At 39.9% G+C, this 17,092-nt stretch overlaps 1 protein-coding gene across 1 annotated transcript in view; it reads left to right on the top strand.

Annotated features, from left to right (window-relative positions):
* The first annotated feature begins 12,609 nt into the window (after positions 1 to 12,609).
* dacha (dachshund a) overlaps positions 12,610 to 17,092 on the top strand; it is a 150,774-nt gene continuing 146,291 nt past the window's right edge. The window contains exon 1 of the mRNA XM_081391133.1: positions 12,610 to 13,275. Within this exon, the coding sequence (XP_081247259.1) occupies positions 12,782 to 13,275 (494 nt within the window). The 5' untranslated portion in view covers positions 12,610 to 12,781. The remainder of the gene's footprint in view (positions 13,276 to 17,092) is intronic.

The following is a 17,092-nucleotide window of genomic DNA, read 5'->3' as shown; positions in this document are numbered from 1 at the left end:
ACAGAAGCCAAAATGTACTCAGCCGTTTTCTAAACGAAATACTGCATATTCTAGAATGTTATTCTCGTTTTTTTTTGTTAAAATTTTTCATTCATGTGTCCTATTCTTTGATTTCCCGTGTGTCTAACTTGTCTGTAAACCCTGCTGATTTTTACTTCTGAATAATAAATACGAATACGACGAAGACACTGCTCATGAATATTAAGTTGTTAAATTGTTTATGTTTTACAACTGTAACAAAACAACTATAGCCCGCTACGCAAGTAGGCTAGTCTATCCAAATAAACAAATATAAAATAGTGATGGAAGTTCAAGTCTTTACAGTTTAATTGTCTTTAATTCACAAAATGTGAATCAATGAAATATCCCATTATTATTTAAAAAACTGGGAAGTTCAGTGTTTTAGCAGGTAGTCTAATTAATATTCATGAGACACCCCGAGGTAGGCTAAAAGGCTATTGAAAAGGAATCAGAATACTTTAGATATGGGAAAAACTTAACTTTTTTTATTTTTTTTATTCGCCGATGGCTTATGTTCCCAGCTGCTGTCAACAACGTAATATTGTTTCTTCAAATAGCAGTAGTTGGGAAGAGGTGTTAATGACGAGCTGTCAAAATACCCTCCTGGCTCTCACAGCCACTGACAGCCAGCTATCAAGATGTATTTAAAAAAAAAACACCCACACACATCATAAGACATCTAACTGTTCATTATTAGAGATATTAATATATATATATAAATGCAAGAATACATTTAGGCCTAATGACAAAGAAACAGTTTAATGCAAAGTTATTTTAAAAGGTCGTTTTGAAGCTTGTGACAGCTTTTTAATTGAATTATAATGCTGCCTTCACGTGTTATCGGAATTATCATAGCCTAAATAATGAGTTTCTATGAGTTTAACTAGGGGTTTCCTAGTTAAAAATTGGAAATTAATACCCTCTCAAGTCGCATGTAGCCTACCACTGGAAAGCTCAGGGATAATTTTGATACCCAAGTTCCCGAGATGGGCGGGCCACAAACTTGAAATATGGCAGAGGGAAGAACGATTGCTGCTGTGATTTTATTAAATTTTTCCACAACAGCTACTTCGTAGTGCATATTCATTGTTTTATACACTGCGAAAATCTTGCATTTGACAGAAATTCCAGGATCTTTAGTAAGCTGACTATCTAGGTAGTGTGTTTATTGTTATAGTTGTGAATGAATGGGATGCTATACAAATATCTTTTTGACTTTAATAAGATTTCCAAATAAATAAGCCAGGAGAAACCTGGTGTCCTTCATGATTCAAAGCACTTGAATGCGACGAAGTGCTTCAGAAGTGGGAAATTTCCGAAAGCTAAAGAAGGCAGCATTAAATTGGGACCCTTTAAATAATACCTTTTTTTTCTAATTAATGACCCCTGTTTGTTTGTTTTATTATGATTAATATTTTTTTTATTATATCATACAAATGCTTATGATGATTCTGTATCTTGTTCATCTAGGTGTAATGTCCTGTCCATGGACCCCACCAGCCCCACCCAACATCCATCGTCACGTTGCTGCATCCAGAGTCCAGCCAGCCATCAACCCCATTCATGGATTACAAACCAGAGCCCACCGCAGACAGGAAGCTTTCGCTCGCCAGGGACCCTGAGCCAGAGCCAGTGCCCACTAAGGAACCAGAGCCTGCAGCCACATCCGCCACTGAGACTGAGCCCCAAAGTGAGTCTGACCATGTGCATGAGCCGGCAACATCCGTGACAGACAGGACATTGGTGGAGCTGGACACTGAGGAGTGCTTGATAGACTGGAAAATGGAGGTAACACTTCTCACTCTGCCCTGTACCTTCTGAACCTTCATCATCGCCACTGGTCCTGCCCAGAATAATGCCCGTTTCATCGTCTTGTATTCAGAAGGAGTTATCCTCGCTGATCCCGCCTAATCTCCCTCTTCCAACTCCACTGCATTAGTCAGCAATTCCGTAAGCCTAGCCATCTCACCTAACACCATGCCGTTGTGTGGTTAAGCCTCAGGTCTTCCAGCACCTGCTTCGTCCAGCAAGTAGATCCCCCGGCCCCGTCTCCAACCGCTGATCTCGTCACTCCGCCTGGGTCCATCAACCTGTCGGGTCCACCTTGGCTCCTCCCTCTTTCGGCTCCACCAGAGACTGTCGTCCGTACGGCTTCACCGGGCTCCCTCGTCCCTCCGGCTCCACCTTGGTCAGCCGCCACCCTGCCTGCGCCACAGACTTTCAAGCCATTCTCTGCACTCCGTCTCTACACACCTTCGGCTCCAGTGGGCTCCGCCGCTCTCTGGCTATGCCTTGGCCCTCAGTCTCACCGGCTCTGCCTCAGTTATCAGGCAATCTGGCTTCCACCTCGGATGCTCGCCACTTCGGCTCCGTCTCAGCCTCCTGGACCATTGGTGTTGGCTGTCCCCATCTGCTCACCGTCTGCGCCCTGGGCTCCACTTCCTATGGCTTCATCTCCGTTAGTTGGGCCTCGGGTGCTGTCAGCCAAATCCCCACCTTAGCTCCTCCCCCTGTTGATTCCACCGTGGGCTGACAACAACCACTCTGAACCACTACCTGGCCACTCCTCCTATCTTTGCCTCCCTGGCTCCTCCCACCATAATTGCCATCCTTGTTCCTTCCACTGGGGCTTCGTTTTTCACCAGTCCCTCGTCTGCCTCCTGAACTACCTCCCTGGTTCCTTCTACCAGGGCTACGTTTTACACCGGACCCTCGCCAGAACCACCTCCTCGGCTATTTTATGGTGCGAGGCAGCGCCGTCCCGGGGGGGAGTGTTCTGTCACAGTTATGCTCAGTTTTGGTTTGTTTAGTCTGTTTTCTTTTGTTCCTTTGTTCTCCTTTTCCAGCCACTAATCAGTTTCCATGGATATTCATTTGTTCATCAAAGCTGTTCATTGAAAAACGCTGCGAGTCCAGTGGCATGATTACTGATGAGCGACACCTGTGCAACGCAGCGGCCAGGCCTGGATTTATGTTGTGTTTTATTGTGGTATATGTGGCAGCAGTTGTCCGTGAGGGACTGCTGTCTTTATTTTCATTTTTGTATTTGTTGATTTATTTATTTATTAAAAGCAAGCGTGCCGCACAAGCCCTGAAAAGTGAAGCCAAAACGTCTCGATCGCCCCCCGGTGACTGGTCCTAGTATAGGTCATAAACCCCGCCTCCCTGTGTTATTCAGCGGGACTTGAGACCAACTAAACAATTTAATTACACTTCAAATATCTTTTTTCCGAAGGTGGTTTCTGTTATTTACTGTAGTTTTTATCACGCTGATGTAAATTCAAGGGTTCGTTTTTAAAATAAGTTTGTTTTTAGTTAGTTATTTGATGCTATAAAAACGGTGGTGTGATGTCATGATTGACAGCTGTGATTGACAGGTTCTCTGAGCGAAGTAGTCACTGAAGCACCAACAGACGTTTTTTTCGGGATCTTCGGAGGACTGAGGAGATTGGAGCTTTAAATTTAATATCTAAATTTCTACAATTAATTATTTCATACGGAGAGTGAGGGCGGGGCCTTGATTTCGCGGCTTTACTTCCTGCTCACTACTGCGCAGGTCTGGTCCCGAAATCGCTACTGTGCAGACTCAAGCCCCAAAATGTCAGCGCCATAGAGCTGGTAAGTCCCGCCCCTTCCGCTAACCCCCCTGGACCTCTAGGTTGAAAAATCGTCAATGCAAGTGAATGGGAGAAAATAATTATTTTCTGGTCCCGTTTGAATTTTGCCATGAATGTGAACATATGTTGTCTGTGGATTTTTTATATAACTTTTCGTGTAAAGAATGCTACAATTTAGCGGGTAGAAGTTTGATACGGTTAGACTTTGTGTGAGAGCACTTTGTGGACTACAACTCTTCGCTGCTTTCGACGCGTTTGAAACGTCACCACCACTAGCACACGGACTAGCTCACGGATCCCGCTAAACATGGCTGTGTCTTTGGTGCACTTCACCGCCTTCTTTCAGGGAGAGGACAAAATCGTTGAGGTTGGCGAAAACCACGGGTAAGTCAACTTTATGGGGTGACGTCACATAGGCGACATGTAGTCTTTCTCGTTATGTCTTTTCCACAACTGCTAGCCGAAGAATCATACCATATACTGTCAAACTCGTAACATGAAAAGTTATATAAAAAATTCACAGACAACATTCACCATTCACTTGCATTGACGATTTTTCAACCTAGAGGTCCAGAGCCATAGAGAGAAAGAGTTGCGACACCCTTTGATGTCGCCGCTATGGCTGTCACGTGGTTCATGTAAGCCCCAATAGTTCCAAAACATACGCTGGCTGTCATGTTCTTCTATGGGACAGACAGCAGCGATTGCATTATTGAACGGTAAATATAAAATAAAACACACACCCAAGAACTTTTTCAGCTGTTATTGCATTATTGCATTTTGTTAATATCAGTTTTGCATTTGGAGATAAGTTTTAGGCTATATTTTTGGAGGGAAAAGCTTAGTGTTCATGTTCGCATGGGTAGTAGCACTGGCTTTAGCGGCTCTAACTTAACTTTTCCATATCATTCATCTGATGATGGACGTTTCATGATATTTATTTTAGCACAACTGGGCTGTATTAGGCTATTGATTCCCGTGATTTTGCTTATAAATTTTGATTCAGCCATTAGCCTACCTTCGTGATCACGCAAAGAGGTCTGGCGTGGCGGTTCGTTCAGAGTTCGCTTAAATATTTTTATTAAACAATGACAGACAACAAAAATGTGTGCTTGTGTGAGTGTGTGTGAACAAGAAAAACAAAAAACAGGGGCAGGTGATCCATGAAACAGACAGGACTGGTGATCCCATAACAATCCTAGAGGTCCAGCATTGTTCTCAGAAGCCGCTTCACTCAAGACAATAAAACATAATGAAAAGTTAGTATATCCCAAAAAATTAAATTAAATAAAAGTTGCTATAAAGGTGGTAGTGATTCATTACCGAACTCTTACTGTCACAGCTGACGAAGTCGCACTAGCTAGCAGGCAGTGCTTGAAAATTGGTTGAAACAACCAACATAAAATATAAATAATTACGCTGTGCATATACAAATGAAGACCAGTATAAGCATCGCAAAGGGCCTCTGATACAATATAGACAGTTGACAAATCAAAAGAGGTCGATATTTCAGCAACTTAACTCTGGAACAACTCGACGCGCAGCAATGTAAGTGAATGGTGTCCAACGCCCAAATGACAGTGTTTGGAACTATTCCGATCTTCAAATCCCGGAAGTAGGCGGTTAAAAGCGCCGCCATTATTTACAACGGAGGTCTATGGGAGTGTCGCAACTCTTTCTCTCTATGGCTCTGTAGAGGTCCAGTTGGGGTTTTACGGATGGGCGGGACTTACCAGCTCTATATCGGGATACTGGCGGCTTCACTTCTCACCAATGGAAGAGAGCGAAGGGGCGTCATCCATATTTTTTTACAGTCTATGATTAAAAGTTGTTGAACGTTCGCCGGTTCCCGCCTCCTTCTTCCCACAACATCTAACCTTGCTTCATTCATCACTTAGTTCATCACCATGTGTATAAGTTCCTCACCTTCACTTATTCTTTGTCCGGTACTGTTTGTGCACGGCACGCTGTTTCCAGTTTTTGACTTATGTTGAATAAAGACGTTACCTTCGTTATTTTTTACAACGGTATATGCTTTTTTGCTTGTCTAAATTGTTTTCTGTGGTACTGATTTTTAAGAAGTATTTGAACCCAAAACATGTAGACAGGAATAGGCATCTGAAACAAACTGTGTTGTTTTTAAAAGAACATTGTAAAAGAATGTTGTTTGATGTTATAAGTTCACAGAACTTTGGCCAGTTTTTTTTTCCGTCAGATGATTAAACTACACGTATCTCCAAAGTAAGCTTCTGAACCAATTGCTCCTAAAACAAAACAACGGGCCTTTTTAGAAGCTTAAGGGGTTGCCCACTTATAATTCATGTATTTCAAGAACATTCTCCTTATCTCGAGATATGCCAGAATGCACCGGAGAATATATTTCAGAGCAGCTTTGAATAGAGCTATTCTCTGAATATTCCTATCTGCATGGTCCAGATGTTTCTGCGGCTTTCTTCATCGCCAGTCAAGGGTTTTGAAAAATCATCTTGTATAAGCGTGGTGTGAAGAACTCGCATTCTATTTTCTGAATTCCGTAGATCTCTAGAACATTTTTTTGTGTGTGGTGTAGTTCATTGGTAAACAAAGAGAGATGACCATATCTCCCGAAACAGAGAGAGGCAGCACTGATAACCCTTAAGACCTTTCTTTTCCACAGCTTTCTTGACTTTAACATCACAGTCTTTGTCACTGATACTTATTTCTTAGGCCGGAACGAGGACAGGTGTTTATAGCTTCAAATAAGACAGATTGGTGACACTTGATCTTCCTTAGTCTGCTTTTTTTAAGCATGTCTTGTCCGTGCTTAAAACAACAGCGGAAAACAAGACAGATGGCTTACAACAGGAGAACCCTTTTTTCTTATCTTGCTCGCTCTCCCTCTCTCTCATATCTGACGCACCAGGGATGCTTTTAACAAGAGAGTTTGTCGCAGTGTTTGTGATGGAGGGGTGTCTTCATGTCAACGGCTTGTTCTCCGGGGGATACGGCTCTTTTTTTTTAATCTGAGGGAGAAATGAAAAGCAAAACCTGTGTGGATTGAAATCATTTCGTGTTGGGTTTCATCATGTGCCATCACCCCGTATGTTCAGAGGCATTTAGTTCTGGCTGGTTTTGAAAGCAAAATCAAGGCGACGAGCGCTACAATGCTTTCCGCAAGAATCAAGCGCTCTTTATCTTGCGAGAGCCCGCACCTTTAGTCATAGTCTTCTGTGAGTTCCTCAGGCTTTGATGCTCACTTCTAAGAGCCGGTGGAGATAAAGTCCTCATTCATGGCTTCTGTGTTTGGAGAGTGTGTCTACTTTTTTGTTGCCCGTTAATACTTTCAGGCCGGGTAAAGATGTCTCCAAGGACAGGTCCTACCATCTCCTGCTTGACTGTTGTATCGTACCAGCACTTCGGAGAGTAAATGTTGATTAAGAAGGATTAAGATTAAGATTCTGACAAGGAAAGAGTACACAATTCATCAACAGAGCCACCGCAACGATAACCAGACTGTATAAGTTGCAGGCTTTGCCGCCAGTGTTTGTTCAAAGATCTGGCATTCGTTCAGTCAGGGATTTCTAAATACTGTGGCAAAGTTTTTCATACTTAACTGCAACTTTGAAGTGGAATTCAAGGAGACTTCACAGTTGATTTCATTTCTCCCTCAGCTCTTTTTGAGGGTGGCCATCTTGAATATAGATAGAGGTGAGCAGTGGCAAAGCAACGCACAGTGACACCATCTGTCAGGCCCCTCGTAAACTCTCCAAATGAAACATCCACGAGAACATTATTGCATTATAAATCTCGCCGTAAATATAAATTAAATTAGAGATCAGTTATCAGAGTGTGTCAGTCCGTGAATGCATGGGTGATGCAGAGATGGCCTGATGAATACATATTAGTGCTGATAAAACATGCAAATATTGTCATGCCACAAGTACAGAGGTATCATTTTATCTTTTCATTTTTTTTAATTGAAACTCTGTCAAGATAGATACATAAATAAATAAATAATTCTTTAAAATATTGCACATTGCATTGCGACTTTACAACAAATCTCATTCATTTATTTAAATGTTAAAGTATTACATCATAACAGTGCTTGTTAAAACCTTAATGTATGCTGAAAGAGATAGTTCACCCAAAAATAAAAATTCTGTTATTATTTATTCACCCTCACGTGTTTCAAAACCTATATGACTTTCTTTCTTCTGTGGAACATAAAAAAACTATTTTTTTGTATTTTTTAACTTGTCCCTTACCAAACTCAAAATATCTTCTTTTATGTTCTGTAAAAGATAGAAAGTCACACAGGTTTGGAACAACATGAAGATGAGTAAATGAGAACAGAAATTTTAATTTTTGGGTGAGATATCCCTTTAAATAAAACAAACATTTCATGTATTTAGAATCGAATGTGATTTTTTTTAAAAGAAAAGGAAATGAAGTAATATAATACAATATTAAATCGTATTACAATAAAAAAAAATCAATGGAACTTAATGGAACTAAAAATAGCCTTCACTCGCTTTATGCAAAATAAAGATATTGCATAAAGATTTTTCTTTTTGTTGGAAAACTGAGATTCATCCAAGGAGCATTTTAATAAATAAATAATCAGGTCACCTTGAGATTCCAACAGGCACTTTACTGGACAACCGGACCCCTCTACGTAACGTTCACCATTATCGTAAGTCCACATCACTCATTCAAAGCGCTGAAGACAGCACAACCCTAGAGTTGAAAAATGAAATAACACGTTTCAGTTTGACGTGACCGAAACAGTTAACCTCCTTTGGCCACTTTTCTCCCAGAGTAATTTTTGTTGATGGACAGTGCCGTACACACAAGCCGGTGTGTCTTCGAAAGCACGAGGCTCTCACAAAAAGGTCCAGTCACCCGTGATTTGGCAGCAAGTGTGAGAAGAGTGTCCTTAAATCATCTGTGGTGGCTTTCTCGGAGAAATTAAGTACGTCGAGCATACTCAAGTGACAGCTTGTCTTTTCTTAAGTAGTATTAAAGGGTGATATTTTACCCTAAATTAAGAGTCAGGCAGGCAACTTTTTGGCACGTGTCACAGCCCAAATGGATTACTGAACTGCTGATGTATGTAGCAATCCGTTGAGTGAAAAAGATCTGGGAGTGTAATGAATTTAAAATGCTGTAATAGACATAAATATTTATCACGAGTGACAGTAAAATTAGAAACAACATTCAATTAAAATCAGTTGTAATTTATTGTTGTTATTGATTTGCGTTAGGTGGAAATGAATGCAGAAACATTTCATTACACCAAGAGGGGCTGCTGATCTGCTTTTGGCCTCAGTGTAATATTTTACACGACTATTAAAACACAGCCTCTGTCTGAAACATGAACTCTCTTCCTCTCTGTCTCACCTCGTCTCATCCGTTTCAAAACATTCCTTTGTCTCATCCATGCATCTATTATTACCTTGTCTGTGTTCTTCTCTCATTGTCTTTTGTTTCATCTTTTCTCTTCTAGTATATCTCTTTCTCTTATCGTATCTCATTGTATTGTCGACTTTGTCTCATCTTTATCCGTTACTATCTCTCCACATGTCTCATTTTTCAGTTTTTTTCTCTTTTTTTATCATTTTGTCTCCTTTGGTCTTGACGCTTGTCTCTTCTTGAGTTGTCTCATCTCTTCCCATCACATCTCTGTATTTCTCTTTTTGGCTTTTCTATTTTCTTTTCAATGCTTAACTGGTCTCTCTCGACTGGTCTCTATCTCATCTATGCTCAACTTGTTTGTCTCCTCTTGTCTTATCTCTTCTCTTTTCATCTCGTCTTGCCTCATCTCGTCTCTTTTATGCTCAGCTTGTCTCTTCTTGTCTCTGTATATGCTCATCTTGTCTTAACTTGTCTCCTCTTTTCTCATCTCTTCTCGATTTTGTCTCACCAGCCTAATTCCATCTTGCCTGATCCTCTCTTCTCTGCTCGTCTCTTCTTGGCTCGTCTCTTTTCTTCAAGTGTATCATCTTATGACTCCTTTCCTCTCACTTTGTCTCATCGCTATCCATTGTTATCGCATCACATCATTTTGTCTCCTCTCTTCTATGCTCATCTTGTCTCAAATCTTTTTCGACTCAATTTTTATAAGCTTTTCTATAAGCTTCTCTTTTCTTGTCTTATCTCACCTCTTCTTGTTTTGTCTTTTCTCTTCAAGTATATCATCTTCTCTCATTGTATGACTCCTTCCCTTTCGCTTTTTCTCATCGCTATCCGTTGTTATCGCTTCACATGTTTTGTGTCATTAGTGTCTCCTCTCTTCTTTGCTCAAGTTGTCACTTCTTTTCTCCTCTCATCTCGATTTGTCACACCATCTCATCTTGCTTCTTCGTTTTGTCTCGTTTCTCCTCTTGTTTCCTCTCTTCCCTTCAAGTATATCATCTTCTTTTATTGTGACTCCTTCCCTCTCACTTTGTCTCATCACGATCCATTGTTATCGATTCATGTCTTGTGTCATCATTTCATTGCCTCTCGTCAATGCTCAGCTCGTCTTTTCTTTTCTTGTCTCGTCTCTGCTCTTCTCTTCAAGTATATCATCTTCTCTCATTGTATGACTCCTGCCCTCTCACTTTGTCTCATCGCTATCCATTATTATCGCCTCACATATTTTGTCATTATAGAATCTCCTCTCTTCTATGCTCAACTTGTCACTTCTTGTCTCCTCTCATCTCGATTTGTCTCACCTGTAATCATCTTGCCTCTTCTATACTCATTTTGTTTTCATCTCTTCCCTTCAAGAATATCGTCTTCTTTCATTATATGACTCCTTCCCTCTCGATTTATTGTTATCGATTCATGTCTTCGTCATCATTTTCTATGCTCAACTCTGCTCGTCTCCTCTTGTTTCGTCTCTTCAAGTATATCATCTTCTCTCATTGAATGACTCCTGCCCTCGCACTTTGTCTCATCGCTATCCACTATTATCGCTTCACATGTTTTGTCATTATAGAATCTCCTCTCTTCTATGCTCAACTGGTCACTTCTTGTCTCCTCTCGTCTCAATTTGTCTCACCTGTACTCATCTCATCTTTCTTCTTCTTTGCTGGTCTCCTCTTGTTTCATCTCTTCTCTTCAAGTATATTATCTTCTTTTATTGTATGACCCTCTCACTTTGTCTCAAGTTATCTGTCTTGTGTCATCATTTCATCACCTCTCATCAATGCTCAACTTGTCTCCTCATCTCTTCTGTGCTCAGCTTGTTTCTTCTTGCCTCATCTTTTCACTCTTGTCTTACCTCTACTCTTCTCTTAATTTTATTGATAATATTACTTAGAAAGAAGATTATTTAATTGCTTGACTTTTTGACAGACGTCAGCTATTTTAGTAAGTAGTATTTGTCTTATTTTATATGATTAATTACTTAATGGTTTTCCTATAAGATATTATATTTAGTTAAAATGTGGATTTATTTATATATATATATATATATATATATATATATATATATATATATATATATATATATATATATATATATATATATATATATATATATATATATATATATATATAAAATCTATTACACACGTGTGTATAAGTGGTGAATATGCATACTGAGCATTGGGGCGGTGCTGGAGGGGTGGGTGAAGGGGGCGGTGCATGTGTGTGCCTGCAGGGCCAGGTATGATAATCAGGTATTCATTAAGATTAAATATAAGACGAAGGGTTGAGGTGCGATTGAAAGCTAGGTAAAATATGTATCTAATTTTCTAGATTGCCACCTAGCTTTTTAATTTCAGCAGGTACTTGGCAGAAATTTGCATGGCATTTAGACACTCATTACAATATTAATCTTCCCACAAAAGTTGCAAGGGCTCAAAGGTTAAGCATGATTCCTACATTCATTTTACAACGACTTTTTTTGACCTGTAAAGATTCTCATTAACAAAGGTCCTCATTTGCTTCAATAAGTGGTTCATAATAAGAGCAAAGATAAAGTATTGAAAGGAAAAACGTGAATCAAATGTGTTACAATAAAAAAAAAATTGTATTAGAGAGACTGACATTTTTACATGTTGTAGATTTTTTATATATAAAATTTTATGCAGAACGTTGTTCTCTATTGAAGTCACTCCATATATTTTCAGAGGGTCTGTTCAAAAAATAATCTGTGTCAGGTTTTTAACATATGGGTACAAGAACTCAAATGATGACAAATACCAATTATACTAGCACCATAATAACCTACTAGAAATTCTAAGCAAGCCACTTCACATGTCGCTTCAAATTAGGCCAAATGTTTAAACAGCGGAACTCTATCTTTTATAAGTTACCTAAAAAGCAATGTTATATAACAACAGAAGTGCTTATTCAAAGCTTAGACAGTAAAGTTAGTTCACCTCAGTTTACCTTTGCATGTACAGTTAATAGCAATAATGTTTTAGACCTTAAAGTCATTTTGATCACAAATAATAAGCATAATAAGTCATGAATCTTGATGATATCCTCATGCTTGTTATTGCACTGTAATTTTAAAACTGAAATGGAGACTGTCTGCGAGACCAATTAAAAGATGATGCTTCAATAATACGATGGTATGGCAGGACAGACTGTGAACAGCTCAGCTGTATCATATTTGTTAATATTACAGTTGGATCATGTATTAGTCGAAAAAGTCTTATAAAGGTGTAAGTACATTGTTGCTATTCAGGCATATAATGCCATAATATGGTAACTTTCAATAACTTCTACAAAGTCATTGTTAAGAAGCATTTTATAAAATTGAACGGATTCACTTACGGCGTGTTACCAAATGATCATGAAATATACATATCTACCATCTGTCTAACAGCAATCTAAAAAGTTGTATTCGCTTTTGATAGTGAGAATTCAAGTCCCCGCCCTTAACTGGCAGATGGCCAATAATATTTGAAGGTGTGTGCCATCGCGTTCCTTATTGGCTGAGAGAACTGTCACTCCGGCCTGTAGTGGGCTGGCTAATTGAACCGCTGAGTGCGATACACTTCTGTCCATCTCACTCGCGAGGAAGGTAGTTGCACATTACCGACTATCAGCAGTGGCTACCGGAGACGCATGAGAAACACCGAGTGAAAGCCGCGAAACAGTGCGAGGAGCCAGCAAAGGTGTGCTTGACTCAAAAAGTACGGAAAGGAGGAAACTTCGCATAAACTATGGCCGTATCAGCAACTCCTCCGGTGCTTTCACCGACCTCCACTCCCGGGGGCGCGAGCAGCCTGTTCCGTCCCGACTCTCTGTACTCCAGCCCGGCCGAGTCCCCGCGACTGACCAGCAGCATGATCAACTCTTTCATCACCGGCACCGGTGGCGGCGGCGGCGGCACGAACGGGAACGGGCCCGGCGGAGTCCATAATAACGAGTGTAAGATGGTGGAGGTGCACGGGGTGAAAGTGGCCTCGTTCACCGTGGACGGTCAGGAGCTCATCTGTCTCCCGCAGGTGTTCGACCTGTTCCTGAAGCACCTCGTCGGCGGACTGCACACCGTCTACACCAAGCTGAAGCGGCTGGATATATGCCCGGTGGTGTGCACGGTGGAGCAGGTGCGGATCCTGCGCGGACTCGGGGCCATTCAGCCGGGCGTGAACCGGTGCAAACTCATCACCCGAAAAGACTTCGAGGCGCTTTATAACGACTGCACCAATGCCAGGCAAGACTTACATCACATACACTTCAGATTTACACCGAGCTGTGGAATCTGATGCTCTTTTCAAGTTCAATCAGAGCTTGCGGAGTTGGCAAAGTTGGTAACACTTCATGATAACTTTCATTATAAAAAAAAAAAAAATTGCACATTGCAGAAAAATATCAATTAGCCTATGACGTTTTTATTTTAATGCACGTGATTTAAATTAGTTACCTTTTAATAAAGCCTAGGCTAAATATTTTCATATTTTAATTAAAATGATTATAAAGTGCTACTTGTGTAGCCTACTTTTCAAAACTAATTAAAAATCCCAAATCAAACTTTTGTCTGAAATAGGTTCCAGTCAGTTTTTATTTCTGCCAAACCACCTGCAGTTTTGTTCGTTTCAAAGCAAATAACTGTCATGAGGAAAATACAGAAGTAATTATAAATCATAAAATGAACAGCTTTCTCCAGAATCTTTTTGATTCATTTTCCTCGCTTATCCGGTTTTTACGAGACTCGCTTAAACATGTTTATTACAGCGCAAACATGGGCTATTTATTATCTAAAAACGATTCAAATAAACTAAAAATATGAACCTTCAAGGATATAGGCCTATAAAAATGAATAGCAAATTTTAATAGTAGACTATTTCATCTGCCTTTTAATACATTTTATTTGGTTGGAGGCACATTTTAATAAATCATTGCACTAATTGAACTGGCAAGGATATAAGTTAGGCAAAGATTAATAAAACAACAACAACAACAGAAAAAAAAACTTTTTGTCTTCATGATATTTATAAGTAACCTTTTCCAGGGATCCTGGGCGGATTTAGTCTCCATTGGGACATTTTGTTAAATTACTACATTTACTCCTTAAACTACACTAAGTATTTAGAAACTTTTGAGCTTCCGATATTTGACGTTTTTGTCTTTTATTCTTCCTTACAACGACAGCTCTTTGGACTAGGGGTCATACTTCGGTTGCATTTCACTTTCTTCTGTTATTTGCTCCACAGAATACATAGACGTCAGTATCATGTCATGCGCTTTTGACCCATGTCATATCCAGGGCCAGATTTGAATTCTTGTTTGATATCGGTTTGATTCTGGATGATGATGTCCCACGTCTCATTTGGGATAAGATGCTATGTTGCATAAATCAATGAAGCACCTCTCCTGGATCTGTGGCTCTGTTTGGTGTGGAGATGTTATTCTTAGCTTGTTATCTTGACAGATGCATTAGTGTTCTCAGGCTCCTCTAGCAATATCAGCTTGTGTGTGTGTGTGAGTGTGAGTGTGTGGTGGGACTCAAGGGAGCAGTACACCTATAAAGACCTTTATCATCCACTCTCAGAAAAAATGGTGCAAAAGCTGTAACTGGGACGATACCCTTTAAAAATGTTCTAAATATGTGCCATTTGGGTACTAATATGCACACTTGTCGTACCGATATGTAACTTTGAGGTACTAATATGCACTCTTTAGGCACAAAGGGGTACCTTTTGAGAGGGTGACAGCTTTTGGACTTTTTTTTATTGAGAAAAAAAGTCTAATTATATGATGAAAACTGCACAATCTTTGCTTTTAATGGAATGACAGTCACAATGTAGCGTGTGTGTGTATATATATATATAATTTGCATCAGGTCTAGTATTTTCTATTTCCATTTCTTAGTTTCTTACAGGTAAAAGGTCAGGTATTGAAAATTGGTTGGAGGGAGTAGGTTCAGGAACGTGGTCTTAAATTGCACTTTTGCACAGTGAATGTGTGTGTGGAGATGCACATGTGTGTTTAAGAGAGAGAGAGAGAGAGAGAGGGGGAGAGGGCGCATATATCCAGATGGTCATTCTGGGCAAGGTTCTGTAATTAACCTTTTAACATCCCCAGCACAACCTCCAGAAGAATCCCCCGTCACTTTATTGGGCTTTGCGCAGTTCTGAATCAATCTGCCGTGCACATCTAATTAGAAACGAGAGCGAGGAGAAAGTGAGCGGGGGAGAGACCGTTTTACAACATTATTTTGTTTAATTTTGAGTCCAGGCAAAATGGACAATAAGAGAATGAGGTGCGGAGCGCTGCGCTTTTCACTCTTCTTGTCAGATTGCAGCATACGGTGGGATAATGAAATTGCCCGAGCAATGGGCCCCCCTGAAATTGAATTTGCTCCTCGGCATCGTTGCTTTACAGTTCACCTTCGCAAGCATCGCTTTTATAGTCAGATTTAAACATCATCCACCGTCCCGCTACCAGATGGCTGAAACTAATGTGCGTGCTGGCCCCTCGCCTCCTCTCTCTCCCTCTTCCTCTCTCTCTCTCTCCTCCTTCAGCACAGGCTCATTGGGAGAAGGGCTAAGCTGGGACAAATGGGTGTCTTTTGCATCAGTTTGTATGGGACAGCCACGGATAAACAAGCGAGGATGATCGCCAGCCCGGTGACGGCTGTGTCTCAACCTATAGTGAGCTGCCTATTTAGGGGGTGTTTAAATAGGGCACATTTTTAGTATTCAAATCAGCCAGACAGAGCGCAACGGAATTAAACGGGTCACACAAACACTTATAGAACAAGATGCGACGCGGTGGCCAAAGGCATTTGTCTCATGCATGTGTATGTTGACCAACAAAACTGATAGGAATGGGAATCTTAAGGAATTTTTGCAATACTGATTCTGTTTCCTCTTAATGATTCCTTTACAGTTCCATTATTGCACGATTCACTTACTGTTACATTGTAAAAAAATGATTGTTGGTTTAATTTAAAAAAGCAAGTTACCAGTGAGTTCACTGAAATGAAAAATTTGAGTTAATACAATGAAGGAGATGTATAGAAACTCAAAATATTATGTTATGTGAACCACATTATCTAAGTTGATTTGACAAAAGATAAATTGTGATGATAAATCATGAAAATATTTTTTTAAAGTGTAAATAATACATATTTGGATGAAAGAAATGCAGCTCTTAATGCATGTACTGCCTTCAGCAGTCAAACATATTACAGTTCAACAGAACAGATAAACGTGAAGACGTCTTAAACGTGACATGAATGTAAGATAGTAATTGGTCCTAGATTTTTTGAATAGCTACAGCAATTTTTAAGTATTAACAAGCAAAAAGGAATCCTATACCATTGATTTTTTTTTTTAAATGAAAAAATAAATAAATCACTGATTACAACAGAACTCATATAGTTTGTTTATCTTTAAGTAACTTAATTTTGAGTTGGACATCATGAATTAACTTATCAGGTCTTTCTGCTGGGACTGATTCGTAAGTGTTTTTGATTCACTTAAAAGCACTTTTAAAGTCATACACTTGGCGCTGCTGTGTGTTTTGCTGCACTAAAAAGAACCGACTCATAGAGTCATTCGTTCAGACTCTAAGTTTTTGATTCACTAAAAAGAACCGGCTCATCAGAATCAATTGTTCAGGAATCGGACTAGACTTTTAAAATACCCATAATGCGTGTTTCGTCCACATTTTAAGGGAATTGAAAGTTATATAAATCATAAAAAAAAAAAAAGTCGGTGTTGAAAAAGAGTCGGTGCTTGGGCTCCGGAACGCAAGAACGCGTCCCATGCACGCGCAGCAAGTTGTCCCGTTCCAAGTCAGCAGCTCAATATGCTGTCTAGGTAAGGAGCTCACTAGATTTTCAGATACGACCTATAAATATGCAACGGGATCTGTAAAACTTGACTGAAACACAGAAAGTGTCCAAATCAGCAAACGCACGCGGCACTTACGGCCCGCTTTTATGATTTCTCAGCTCGCAATTGATCTCCAGGTTTTAATGCATTCATTATTTATTAAAACGAAATTTGCAAGCTAAACATAAC

This window comes from Scardinius erythrophthalmus, assembly GCF_964197995.2.
Source record: "Scardinius erythrophthalmus genome assembly, chromosome: 17".
In the NCBI taxonomy this organism is placed as follows: Eukaryota; Metazoa; Chordata; class Actinopteri; order Cypriniformes; family Leuciscidae; genus Scardinius; species Scardinius erythrophthalmus.
This window is presented reverse-complemented; position numbering and strand designations above follow the sequence as displayed.